A 12,193-nucleotide genomic window follows, 5' to 3' on the forward strand; every position below is an offset into this window, starting at 1 on the left:
CCTCAGGTTTCCAACTCCTTCTTACAAAACCCAGTTTTGTCAAAACTGGGTTTGAGGAAAACCCAGTTTTATAGGCACTCAAACACTCTAAAGACATGGTTTTTGCACTCTAACGCCTTTAATTTAACTTTAAAACCGGGGGTAATTGGATGACACCCTCATCTAACCCAATTTCATAAAGCTTAGTTTCATGAAAACGAAGTTCTTTAATGAGTTTTGAAAACTTGGTTTATTTGTTTAGATGACACAATCAAATCAAGTTCTTTAATGAGTTTAGTTGGGTGTTTTTTTTTGCTCTCCTTTACAACACTAACTTTTGTTGAGATTGAGTTTTCTTTAAACCCAGTTATTATGGGACAAAAACGCTTCAAAAACCTAATTCTGGATGCAAAACCAAGATTTGCTTCAAAAAAGTTGATCAGGATGTCATCCATAAACCCATAAAAATTTTGTTGCACCACAAAAAATGACATTGGAAAAAAAAAAAAGAGAAAAAGAAAGAGATACATGTTCATGGTTTCTAAACAGGACACATGTCTTAACTAGCGTTGGTTAACTCCAGGGATGGAGCCAAAGGAGGGCCCACAGGAGCCCTGACCCTCCTTAAAAAAAAAAAACAAAATAAAATAAATTACATGTAAATTTTAGAAAATTTCACTTGTTCTTACATAAAACTTTTGAAAAATGATATTTAAGTCTCTGTCAAAATTTAGAAACTTTAATTTGGCTTGGCTCCCCTCTTAAAATTTTCTGGCTCTGCCCTTGATGAACTCAAAGGACACCACCTTTAAAATGTTGGAGGTAATTGTAACTAAACTACACTGATCATCATCTGTTTGTAAAATCCCCGAACATTTCACAACTAGATTAATTATGGTAACTAAACTATGATTGGCCGTGAAATATGCAGCTCAAATTTGTTGAAACTTTCTCTACATTTTTTTCACAATCATAATACTAGTTAATCCTGTGGATGCTGGTGTCCTTGAATCAAGACTAAGAAGAAATGAAGCTCAAATAGTTTATGATCAATTATCAGCTGACTCTCAAATCTTATATACTACATATATGCGTCGTGCTTGATCTTACAAATTCAGTCACGTAAGCTATATAATATTTAGAGATAATATCAGTTGTCGTATTCAATAATCATAGTATAACTTATTCTTACAACATGTTTTTTATAAACCAGAAGCGTTTATTTACTAATAACTCAACACGAGTGCAACAACAATCACGGCATGAAAACAAGTCATTACCCACTAAAAAAAAGGAAGTGGAGCTCATGTTTCTCCCTTTCTATTTTTTTTTTCTTTATTTATTTAATAGTGATTGGCAGCCCTAAACCAGTTTAGAAATTTGATTCCTAAGAACTTTAGTTGTACCACATTGAGTGGTAAGGTGGTCAACTTCTTAAAAAAACTTGTGTTTAAACCTTAAAGCGGTCAGGGGATGTCCATTTTGTCATTCAGCTGCGGCATCGTCCCCTTTTTGGGGCTGGGTAATGGTGTCATTCTGTCATTATACTCTCTCCACCCCCTTTATTTTTTTTTTTGTGAGCTTATTGTATATTTTGTCTTTTTGCTTTTGTCTCCGGTTCTTTTTTTTTTTTTTTTCTCTCTCTCTCTCTCTCTTTCTCTCTCTCTATATATATATATATATATATATATATATATATATATATATATATATATATATATATAAAGTTCAAATGAATTTTGATATTTACTATTGTGTGAACCGATTTCCGTCCCGTTTGAACTGATCTGATCTTTAACCTGACTCCCGGAGTCAACCGGTTTGCGGCGCTCCCCAAAGGAGGGGGAACTATGGGCGACTTATCAACTTGAGAGCGTTGATTGTTTGTTTTCGATCTAATTTCATTTCATATCCTTATAAAGATCTGAAATGTATCAAAACGTACCAGCAAAAAAAAAATCATTTTCTTTTTAAATCATATAACTTTTATCGACGTAAGAGAGGAAGGTAAGAATCGCAAGTACCTAAAATATAATCCCTAGTTGGAGAGCTCACATGTTTTACGTTGAGAACTTTAAATTGTCCGTAGTAAAAGCGAGCCATGTTGAAGACATGGATGGCTTTAAGATGGGGGCTTCAAAAAGAAAGAATTCATTTAAAGCGCGCTTTGTTGTGACGTAATTATTATATTAGTTTAGGTGGGTAAGCGGAAAGTTTGGAAACTTGAACCTGCTTTTGGAATTTCCTGAAACACTTTTTACATTAAAAAAAAAAAAGTCAGGTGACCACCTGAAGCCGCATCTTCCAACCCATAATAAGTTTCCAGTTTGAGAAACCGAATAAGTCCAAATCCATCCGTCGTCTATTAAACCGTACAGCTAAGCCAACCTGGACTGGAGACACCTTTGACCTCCAAGTCTCCTCCTTCAACGCTCGAGTGTGCTCCCCCATCGACGGAGCCGTCCATCTGGGATCCAACGCTCCACCAGTCAAGATTCCGTCCCCGCCAACCGCGCCGGGTTTACATCAATCCATGTTGTTAGTTGGGGTTGGACTGAAGAGCTAAAAAAAAATTTTTTCATGAGAATGTATCGAGAATTATAGTTTGAAAATTTTGTATCATTTTGAAAAAATTTGGTATATGGATAAATAAAAAGTTTTAAAATTTGTATGTAATTTTTTGTTTTTTGTTGATGAGAGGCCAAGCCTCCTCCCACATCTAACTTAATTAAGTTGTAATAAAAGGTTCGAAGTTCGAATCAGGCATTCATTTTATTAGATGGCGAAGCCATGAGAAGTGGATCAAAGGTCGGGGCCCAGGCGGACCACAGGTGCGGTCCCAGCGTCGAATAATTGTCGTCCAAGATTTGGAAAGTAAGGGTAGAGTAGTCATTTCAGAGGACGAATGGGACCCACCCTTCCCTTCCCCCTCTCCCTTCTGTCTTCAGGAGGGAGAAGAGAAGCGACGGCCACGTGAACTCGTGATCGGTTCAACGATGCGGTTAGAGAGAGAGAGAGCCCCCAACCGTGGTTAACCTGTTTAACCACAGTTACGTTGAGTACGACAAGGAAGTTAAACGCTGCAGAGAAAAATATCGTAAAAAAAAAAAAAAAAGGGAAAAAGGGAGGGAGTCATGAAAGCCGCGTTGCGTTGCGTTTCTTCGCTTCTCCCTCTGTGTGAGGGCGAGGTAAGGTAATAATAATGGGGAACTCTGTCTGTCTCGGTCTCCTCTTATCTGAGAGAGAGAGACGATAGAAGAAAAACCCTGAAGCCAGCAACAGAAAAAGGGAAAAAAGAGAGAGAGAGAATTTTTTAAACCCTAACCCTATCCCTAGTAGCGGTAGACCTAGCCGGGGTGCTCTTTTATCGACGGGAGGCGAGGGAAAGATGGAGGCGTGAGGCCGAATTTCTCTGGTTCGTGCTTCGATCAATATGCAGGCGCAAAAAGAAGAGTGGTAGTTTTCCTTTTACCCTCTCTCCCCCTCCCTGATTGGTTTTGGTTTTCCTCGTTGATGCGTGCGTTGCGTTTTCGGGATTTCTGTCGGCGTCGTACGGTTTTCTGCTGTTTTGATTTCCTTTTCCACTGTCCTGGTTCCTTTGGTGGTGATACCGCGATATTGTGTCTCTGTTTTTTTAGGAGAATGACGGGGGGATTGGAGATCTGAAAGGCATAATTTTTTTGGTTGTGGGCCATGAGAAGGGGTCGGCTTTTCTTCTGGGAGGGGAAGGATTCAAGGAATGGCGAGGTCCCGGAGCTCCCCCTCGTTGTGAATTGGTCGTTGACGCTCGAATGCGGTGCCTAGGAGCTCTTGCATTTCATCGGTGTCTGGTAGATCGGGAGTCTGGCGAAGGGGGTTTGGAATTTTCTCTTGGAGAGTCTGTTTTTGCAGCAACGACTTGGAAAACTGAGGTTTTGGTGCCACCGGTGCGAAGGAGATTGAATTGGGGAAGCCTCGCGGGCTAGGCTTCGGGAGAGATTTGAATTTGGGATCTCTTCTTCTGAAGCGGTAAGAATTTGACTGGACGGTGCTGGAACTGTGAGGCGAAGTCCGGCTTCATCAAATTGTTAGGCTTTGTAGAATTTAGAAACTTTTTATCAAGTGTTGATTGTTGTTGCTCTTTTCTTTTCTTCTTCTCTTATTTTCTGAAGAGAAAACGTAAACTGAGCATTTGTTGCTTCAGCTGGGTTTTGATGCGTCTTATGAGTTTCCGATTAGCTTGAATTTGATAGTGGAATGGAGTCGGCGGGGAAGTTTTGGAGTGGAGAAGATAAGGCCATGTTGGAGGCGGTTCTGGGTGGCGACGCATGTGAGTATTTGATGACCGGAAATTCTTCATCAGAAGGGTTGTTTACCGCCGTTGGCGATTGCGCGTTGCAGTCCAAGCTTTGCGAACTGGTTGAAGGGTCGGCTATGTCAAACTGGACTTACGCCATCTTCTGGCAGGTCTCTAGATCCAAGTCCGGGGAACTTGTTTTGGGGTGGGGAGACGGGCACTGTAGGGAACCGAAGGAGGGTGAAGTGGTGGCTGCCGAACTTCGTCACTCTGGCGAAAACAGGGAGCAGAAAATGAGGAAGAGGGTGTTGCAGAAGCTTCATACATTTTTTGGTGGTTCCGATGAGGATAACATCGCCGTGACGTTGGATACCGTTTCGAACACGGAGATGTTTTACTTGACGTCCATGTACTATTCATTTCCTCGCGGCATTGGGGCACCTGGCAAGAGCTTCGCTTCCGGTAAACCTGTCTGGATTGTCAACCCAGACAACTCTGTTGATCAGTATTACTCGAGGTCGCACCTCGCCAAATTGGCGGGGTTTCGCACCTTGGTTTGCTTCCCCACTGAGACGGGAGTGCTAGAGCTTGGATCGGTTAATTTGATACTAGAGGATCAGAACGTTCTGCAGGCCATCGACTCCACATTTTCGGTATCCGGTCCTCTTAGGTCACAGTCTTCCTTAAAGTTGCATGAGCGGCCTGATGAATTCCCCAAAATTTTTGGCCATGATCTCAGACCCGGTAAGGCTGGTTCTCACCTTACAACTAAGCCCTTCGCTGCCAAGCTAGAGGATGCAACTGCTCCTTCCTTGCGCTCCTTGCACGAGCAGAAAGAGGTGGCTGCACCCTTGGTGAGCTCAAAGAAGGAACTGGCGACCCTGAGTTGGAGCTCTGAAGCGGGGGTGGATGCTTATAAATCGCAGATCCAACTCAAGCATGGAAACAACAACGTGCTGATTGCAAACAGTGAGCCTGCTGCTGGCCTCAAGTATGGAAACTATACTAATGGTAGTGGCGTAGAGGAAAGCAGATTGAAATTGTTCCCTCCTCAGAGGCAGATAGACTTCTCGGGGACATCAAGAGCCGGTCTAGCAGTTCCTGCTAATTCCCGAACACCAATCAACGAAATAGAGATTCCTGACATGGATTCTTCATCTAAAGATGACCGGCTTCCCCAACCTGATGAGAGAAGACCAAGAAAAAGGGGACGAAAGCCAGCCAATGGAAGGGAGGAGCCTCTGAATCATGTGGAGGCAGAGAGGCAAAGGCGTGAGAAACTTAATCAACGTTTCTACGCATTGAGGGCAGTTGTTCCGAACATCTCGAAGATGGACAAGGCCTCCTTGCTGGGGGACGCCATTGCATACATTACGGAGCTTCAGAAGAAGCTCAGAGAGATGGAAGCGGAGAAGGAGAAGCGCGGCACTTCTACTAACGTTGCGGATGCAGCGGTAGGGATTGATAGTGCAGATGAGTCCCGAAAGACTTCCAATACAGAGATTGAAGTGCGGACATTGCATGAGGATCTGATTGTGCAGGTGAGCTGCCCACTTGATACCCACCCCATAGCCAAAGTGATGGGAGTCTTACGTGACATGAAGATCGCTGTTCAGGAGTCCAGAGTCTCCACAGAAAGTGACTCGGTTCTTCATACGTTTGTGATCAGGCCCCCAAGTGGGGGTGAGCAGCTAATGAAAGAAAAATTGGTCGCTGCGTTTTCAAGCTGACTGTATGATTTTGGGCACCGAAAACATTTTTTCGTTTTGCTCCACGATGGGCCTCAATGGCAGGGCTCTTCTGATGTGATCGTTTCCCTTGACAAACTGCTTATAGTAAAAATGAGGTATATGTGAAAATTGGTCCAGGTTTTGTGATTCCTGATGTGCACGCTGGTTTCAAGTTTCTGTAAAGGGAGAGGCTTTTGAGTCTTCAAAGTGTATGAAGGATAGATGTATATCTTCCAAGGACAGGATCGTTACTGTACTCATTTCTACTAGCTGAGTAAACGCCCCTCGCGCCTCCCCGCCTCCCCCCACCCGACGGAGGACGGGGGAAGAGGGAAACTTGCTGCTTTTAGTTGGCATCACTTGAATGCTTTTTTGTGGCTTCTCTTTCTATCTGTTGTAGAAAGCAAATAGTTCCTGATTTCTGCTATAGACAGTACTGGCAATTCCATGTGATTTATTGTTATTATTTTTAAGCGAACAAGCTTACTGCATTATTCACGTTTTTGTCAAAAAATTGTGAGGAGGCGTGATTATGTCACCAAGGGCGTTCATCTTTTATTTGCTCATTTGCTAATGCCTTCTTTTTGACCTAGTCCGCTCTTTTCTTGTTCCCATTTAGTCTTGTCTACTAAGGTTCCTTTTTGAGGCAAAGGTGCTGGAGCGACAAGAAGCACTAGCGCAGAAATCCCAATCATTAAAACCTAACCTCTTGGCTCGCGGTGGCATCTCCAAATTCATCCCCATAGGCAGAGCCTTCTGCTGATACGACCACGGTAAATAACCAACCAATCCTAGAGTTTCGTCGTCTCCTCAGGCCTTGTCACTCCAGGTTGCAGATTGTTAACCTGTAACTTCTGTGTAGCAACTCTTTCTACACTGGAGGAAACTCATTTTGTACCTTGTCATTTGGATGGGCTTATTACCATGTTTTCTTTTCTATTCTTTTTTATTTATTTATTTATTGTATTTGAAAGAGGAAGCAGGCGACTGGTGTGCTCATCAAATAATGGGTATGTTCCAAGTTACGCAAAACAAAGCACTGACACATTATGCACTATCAAAAGCTCTCCGCAAAAGGGGTTTATTCCCAAGTAGTTTTGTTATGTACTGCTTCCTCTCCCTGCGACGGTTGTGATGCTGCTTTGTTGATTCTAATGACTATAAGCAATTGGACACTCATGGACCACTTCAGTCTTGAGTTCTGGAACCACCTGCACTTACGAGTACCACAGCAACACCTCTCTATTTGCCACATGAAGTCCATGAATCATGTGCTTCAAAATCTTTGGTGCCATGATCTTGATTCCCATTTGCCAATCTGAAATTAATTACCATTAATTAGAATATAATTAAAATAAGAGAGGAAGGAAAGGGTAAGGGTTGAATGATTGTGAGAAAAATTACCCGATCAGAGATGGCAGTCAGGGTGCCTTTATTGGGGCTGGAAAGTGATCGAGATGCTCTTAACAAGAGGGGTGCATTCAGTTGTAAGAGCATTCCTTCCTTTGCACTCAATTTATTGCATCTAGAAACAGAGGGTCCATATAGTAAACAAAGATAAGATTTCACCATGTATAAAATTAAGATTTTGAGGATTTGAAATCCTGTGTGTGGCCAAAACTTCAGATCTGATGTCGGATTTTGTTGATCTCCCTCTCGGTTCTCCATTCCACTTCTTGGAATGCCACAGAATCTTCTGCATTATAACTTTTTTGCGTACGATTTCTCTTCGTTTTTGCCGCAACAAAAGAAAAGGAGAGTCGCGAGACCGTTTTCAGCAGGCGTTTCAGACATGCCTTAGTGGAAATATTACTGGATCATGAATTTGAGATGGACCAAATTGAGGAACGAGTATCATTCATAAGGGATCGTGTAGAATATTGAGGATAGAGAAGATGGGAAATTTTTGAACCAAGTAGCCTACCAAGATTTTTTTTTTTTTTAAAAAAAAAAAGAATAGAAAAGATAACAGAAGAGTTCTTATCAAAAAGTGGGGGCCTCAATTTTTTCCTTTTCCTTGCAAACTCATACAATATATATTTTGCCAGTTCTACCATCAGAACCGCAATTTTAACTCAAATTACATTTTCCCGTGGGGACAAGCAACACCAATCGTATAAAGTATAAATGATGCTCGTTCCTTATAAGCACAGTTACGTAATGTTTCTGCTACTTTTTTAGGTTCTTGCTCCTATTTATCGTCCTCCGTGAACAAATCCAGCAATGCGATCGCCTACAGAATGAACAAAACAGGAGCAACAGAAGATAATTAAGGGAACGAATGGACAGCAAGAAAACATGAAAGGCATCAATTGGGTGAACAAACAAAAATGAGGCAAACGTATAGTGGGAAGGTGATACCACCTCTGGAACTGAGAGCTGCAGACGGAATTTCGGGCCATCGTAGTGGTAGAGTATAGGCCTGAAGGCGTCCTCCTCAAGCGGCTTGCAACGCTTCTTGATGCGAATCCTCACCTGATGATTCAAGTAATGAACCGGAAGGTTACAGAAACATGCAGTCATGGTTGTGAAAAATACCCTGATTGTCTGTCATTTGACAACCGGAACAAAACTTATGCGTGCTTATTAGGCTTCCGAACTTACTTGGGCAGGAAACCTGGATTCTCCCTTGCACTTCTTGTCCTCCCAAGCCGTTGGATCGATGTTCGAACCTCCAAAACTCGCAGCCTGGAATTTCAGTATATTCTTAGTTTCATTACGCATAGAACAAGCTAGCAGTTTTGCATCAGTTCAGCTGTATAGACCACAATAATTCCTTTTGGCTTTTCGCAAACCAAGCCTCATCGTGATGCAAACGTCGTTTACGGGTTGGAGATGGGGTTGGAATAGATAATGGAGCAAAAGTAAAAAATGATACAAAAGTCTACTAGCAGATCTACCCATCTGCAACCCTTCTACCTTTGCGCCTCAAATATGGAAAACTGAACATTTTATGAAAACACGCTCAACTTTGTGCCAGTATAGCGGTTAAATGAAACAAATCTAAGAAAAGTTAATGTCAGACAAGATAAGCAAGCAACATTTGGTGACAACCCACGTCCTCATTGTTGATGAACGAATATACCTCATAGATCCCATGTAATTGATGGGATGTATAGTTGTAGAGGAAAAGAGGTAGCCCAGGTGTGATCGCCCTCACGGAATCTCTGTACCTCTGAGGCAGACCTGCAGCAAGTAGCTCAAGAGTCACCATTACTTGCTCAAGCTGCCGTTATTCATATAACCAGTTTTTCATTATACGCGAGCTATTTAACAGTATCTATGCAGTTTGCTAAGAGCTGCATCACAACACTAATAGTAAAAACTGCAGCAGCATTATCTGAAGTACCCATAAAGATTTTTTCACTTGGATTTTGCTATAAGACGTCAACTCAGCCCCTTCCCCCGTCTGAAAGAATGGAATATTACAGAACATTCTACAAATCAAATTTTAAGGCCTTTTACTAAATTTCCACTGTTAAGGATGTGATCCACATGGTCCAAAAGCCACCTTAAAATCACTTCCTGAAACAAGTCATCTTTTGATTTTTGTTTTCACATGGTAAAGTTCAAAAATTTTGCAGGTCGGCAAATCTGGTTCAGACATCCAAAAAACTAATTCAACCATGAAGTTCTAAAGTTGCCAATAATGTAGATCACATCCGCAAAGTCGGAGAATTTGCAAGAAAAGATTAGGTTTGAGTTTAGAAAAAAAAAAAAAATTGCACGAATTCAACTATGCAATCACATTGCACCCAATCCTTGATCCCTATATTTATTTGATGGACCGGGCAGCAGCTGCTTGATGCTGAGAGAGAAAAAAAAAAACACCTACTGTGCATGTGGCACACCCCACAAACCGAAAAACTAAAACCAAAATGGTAATTACCGAAGAGTTGCCTCCTGAGGTCTTCCTGCATGGTGTCATTGTTGCAGACAAAGATATATCCACCGAGAATTTCGTTTCTTGGGAGCACCTCTGCCGATGGCAACGTTTTAAACCACCTGTCGGTGGCAGGAGAGCCAGAATTCTCGGGGAGGGCCATTAACGAATTCTTGGTGGAGATATTGCCAAGCCTCCATTCCAAGTTGCCGAATTGCGGCAGTGGGCGGATGACCACCTTCTCTGGATTCAGTGCCTCTGCGAAGGAAGGCCTCCTTTGAATGTCGACGGCACTCTTTTCCTTCCTCCTCAACTGGTTGTCGAGAGCAAGCTTGGACGCCGCAATCCGCCAATTCAAGTCATCGATTGTCTCCGCGGAGTTCCTGAACTCCGAGTCAGCTGTCAATGACGAGAATGCAGTTGGCATCTCAACGTCGCCAGCCATTTTCCGTCCCAGCTAACGAAAGCCAAGGCAGTCACCTCTGTTCAGCGTAACCTGGTTCAGCACCAACACAGGAAATGATCTCCGAGGATGAAGAAAAAAAAGGAAGAGGAAAAAAGCGACACCAAAACAAACAACAAACAAACCTGGGGACTGATCAGATTTTCTTTGCGAGCAAGCGAGGCGGGGAGCCTAGAGCATGCCACTGGTGGCGAAGAGGAGAGAGAGTATGTGCTGTGGGTAATGAGGGCCTCTGCTCTCTTAGCTTGATTTCTTATACATTACAGGAGGAGGAGGAGAGTTTGGAGTCTGAGGAGCGAGCGAGCAAAGGCAAAAAGAAAAAGCAAAAGAGAGGGACAGAGGGGGGCTTCGAAATTTGGGGATTTTTGGCCACTTCTTCTCCCTGGAAGTAGAGATTTCGTGCATCTACATGTGCAAACGTCATAGTTTTCAAATTTTTTTGATAGTGACAAGAGGGGATGAACAGTTTTGACTCCTTGAAAGCCATTATGAACTTTTTATTGCAGAAAGAAAATCAAATGGGTCGGGCATTTTACCGAAGAGAAAGGTGGCAGGAGTTGCCTGGGAGGTGGACGGACAGAGAAGAAAGAAATTTGAAATTCGAAACTTGAATGAGAGCACGAATGAAATGTCTCCTCTCCTCTGCAAGCAGCTGGGTCCCATGTGTCTGTGATGACGAGACTGCTACAGTACCCGAGCCACCGACACGGCCATAAATCGTATTCCTCATCTGGTTCGTCACCTTCCTAAGTTCCCTGAGCGCAACTGGATGCGTCGCAAGGGCTGAGGCGAGCTGGCGGATATCGGAACAAGGGAGGGCCTCTCTGGCTCTCTTCCTTGCGTTTTTTCAGTCTTTCTAAAAGCCACCCATTAGTGGCACTAGGTTAACTTTACGTAAATAAAAAAAAAACATCATGCTCAAATTTGCCATTGCTGTGGCCTTGGTATAACGGGTTGATGGCACCATTCGCTTTTCCCTCTCTGTTCTCTCGAAGCTGGTTATGCGAAAACGCAATCTCATATAGAGTTGTTCTCTGTAACTTTTTGACACAGTGGCCACTCGTAGAAAAACGTGGCGCGGGGTCAAATTTTGAAGAAATTAAGCATTCAACTTACCTTCAGCCACAATCGTCCTTGCAGAAAACCCCTTTAAAAAGAGCATCCCCGCCTCTCCCTCTCCCTCTCCCAACCGGGCAGGTAGGTTGGCGCTTTGCGGGCGCGTCCCTTCAATCGATTTTTCGGGTTGAGGGGCCGCTGGAGGCTAAGTGGACCAGCGGTGTCCCCTCCTCCCTTTCCCCGTTTCGTAAACTTGGTGACAGCCCGATTCTATTTAATGCATTTCCATTTGATCGGTTTTCACTCTCTCAACTTTCAGAGCATCTGTTCCCACGTTTAATTGAATTACTATCTCGTGGGCGGTTCTCATACTCTGGTAAACCTGCACAGGTATAAAAGGGCTCCAGCAGCTTAGCAAACAACCAGTGTTTATGAAGGCGTGGACCAATTTAGTCCCATAAATTCTTTCCATTTTAAAATTAGACAAATTATCACCCACATTAGTTGTTTCGTAAAGAATATACAATCATGTAACCCGGTTCAATAGAAAGTATGCAGTCAAACTCTCAGGGACCACGGGTTGTTAATCCAAAAAAAAATAATATGGTTTAGAAAGTTTCCATGTTTTCGAGTTTTAAAGCCAAGCTGTAACTTAAAAAGTGGGGAACAAGAAGTTTTATGCCAAAAGGACCACAGCGACCGCATTATGTACACCATAAAAATAGTGGCAGGAAATTATGCTCTTAATGAACACTTTTGCGACAATTGATTGTACATACAATTTACTTCGAATCTTGCATTGCAAT

At 42.8% G+C, this 12,193-nt stretch overlaps 2 protein-coding genes across 3 annotated transcripts; one reads left to right on the forward strand and one right to left on the reverse strand.

Moving 5' to 3' along the window:
• Positions 1-3,129: 3,129 nt before the first annotated feature.
• On the forward strand, positions 3,130-6,483 carry LOC116262498 (transcription factor MTB1-like). Of its 2 annotated transcripts, XM_031641947.2 has the most exons (3): positions 3,130-3,435; positions 3,618-3,987; positions 4,131-6,483. In XM_031641947.2, the coding sequence occupies exon 3, from the start codon at positions 4,216-4,218 to the stop codon at positions 5,983-5,985; it is 1,770 nt and encodes a 589-aa protein (XP_031497807.1). In that variant the 5' UTR covers positions 3,130-3,435; positions 3,618-3,987; positions 4,131-4,215; the 3' UTR covers positions 5,986-6,483. The 2 variants fall into 2 exon arrangements, with proteins under 2 accessions (XP_031497807.1, XP_031497798.1); XM_031641938.2 differs by having other exon boundaries at positions 3,618-6,483.
• A 1,479-nt stretch (positions 6,484-7,962) lies between these two features.
• LOC116265749 (B2 protein-like) lies at positions 7,963-11,604 on the reverse strand. Its single transcript, XM_031646611.2, has 6 exons — positions 10,457-11,604; positions 9,875-10,364; positions 9,071-9,171; positions 8,590-8,673; positions 8,350-8,460; positions 7,963-8,218 (listed from the first exon to the last, which is right to left on the reverse strand). The coding sequence occupies exons 2-6, from the start codon at positions 10,311-10,313 to the stop codon at positions 8,177-8,179; spliced, it is 777 nt and encodes a 258-aa protein (XP_031502471.1). The 5' UTR covers positions 10,314-10,364; positions 10,457-11,604; the 3' UTR covers positions 7,963-8,176.
• Between the last annotated feature and the right edge of the window lie 589 nt (positions 11,605-12,193).

This window comes from Nymphaea colorata, chromosome 1, assembly GCF_008831285.2.
Source record: "Nymphaea colorata isolate Beijing-Zhang1983 chromosome 1, ASM883128v2, whole genome shotgun sequence".
NCBI lineage: Eukaryota > Viridiplantae > Streptophyta > Magnoliopsida > Nymphaeales > Nymphaeaceae > Nymphaea > Nymphaea colorata.

Coding starts and splice junctions, on each gene's coding strand:
- LOC116262498 (XM_031641938.2), top strand. CDS start 4,216: ATGGAGTCGGCGGGGAAGTTTTGGAGTGGAGAAGATAAGGCCATGTTG.
- LOC116265749 (XM_031646611.2), bottom strand. CDS start 10,313: ATGGCTGGCGACGTTGAGATGCCAACTGCATTCTCGTCATTGACAGCT. Junction 9,172..9,874: donor CCTCAGGAGGCAACTCTTCG/GTAATTACCATT, acceptor TACTTGCTGCAG/GTCTGCCTCAGAGGTACAGA. Junction 8,219..8,349: donor TGCAGCTCTCAGTTCCAGAG/GTGGTATCACCT, acceptor TTCATTCTGTAG/GCGATCGCATTGCTGGATTT.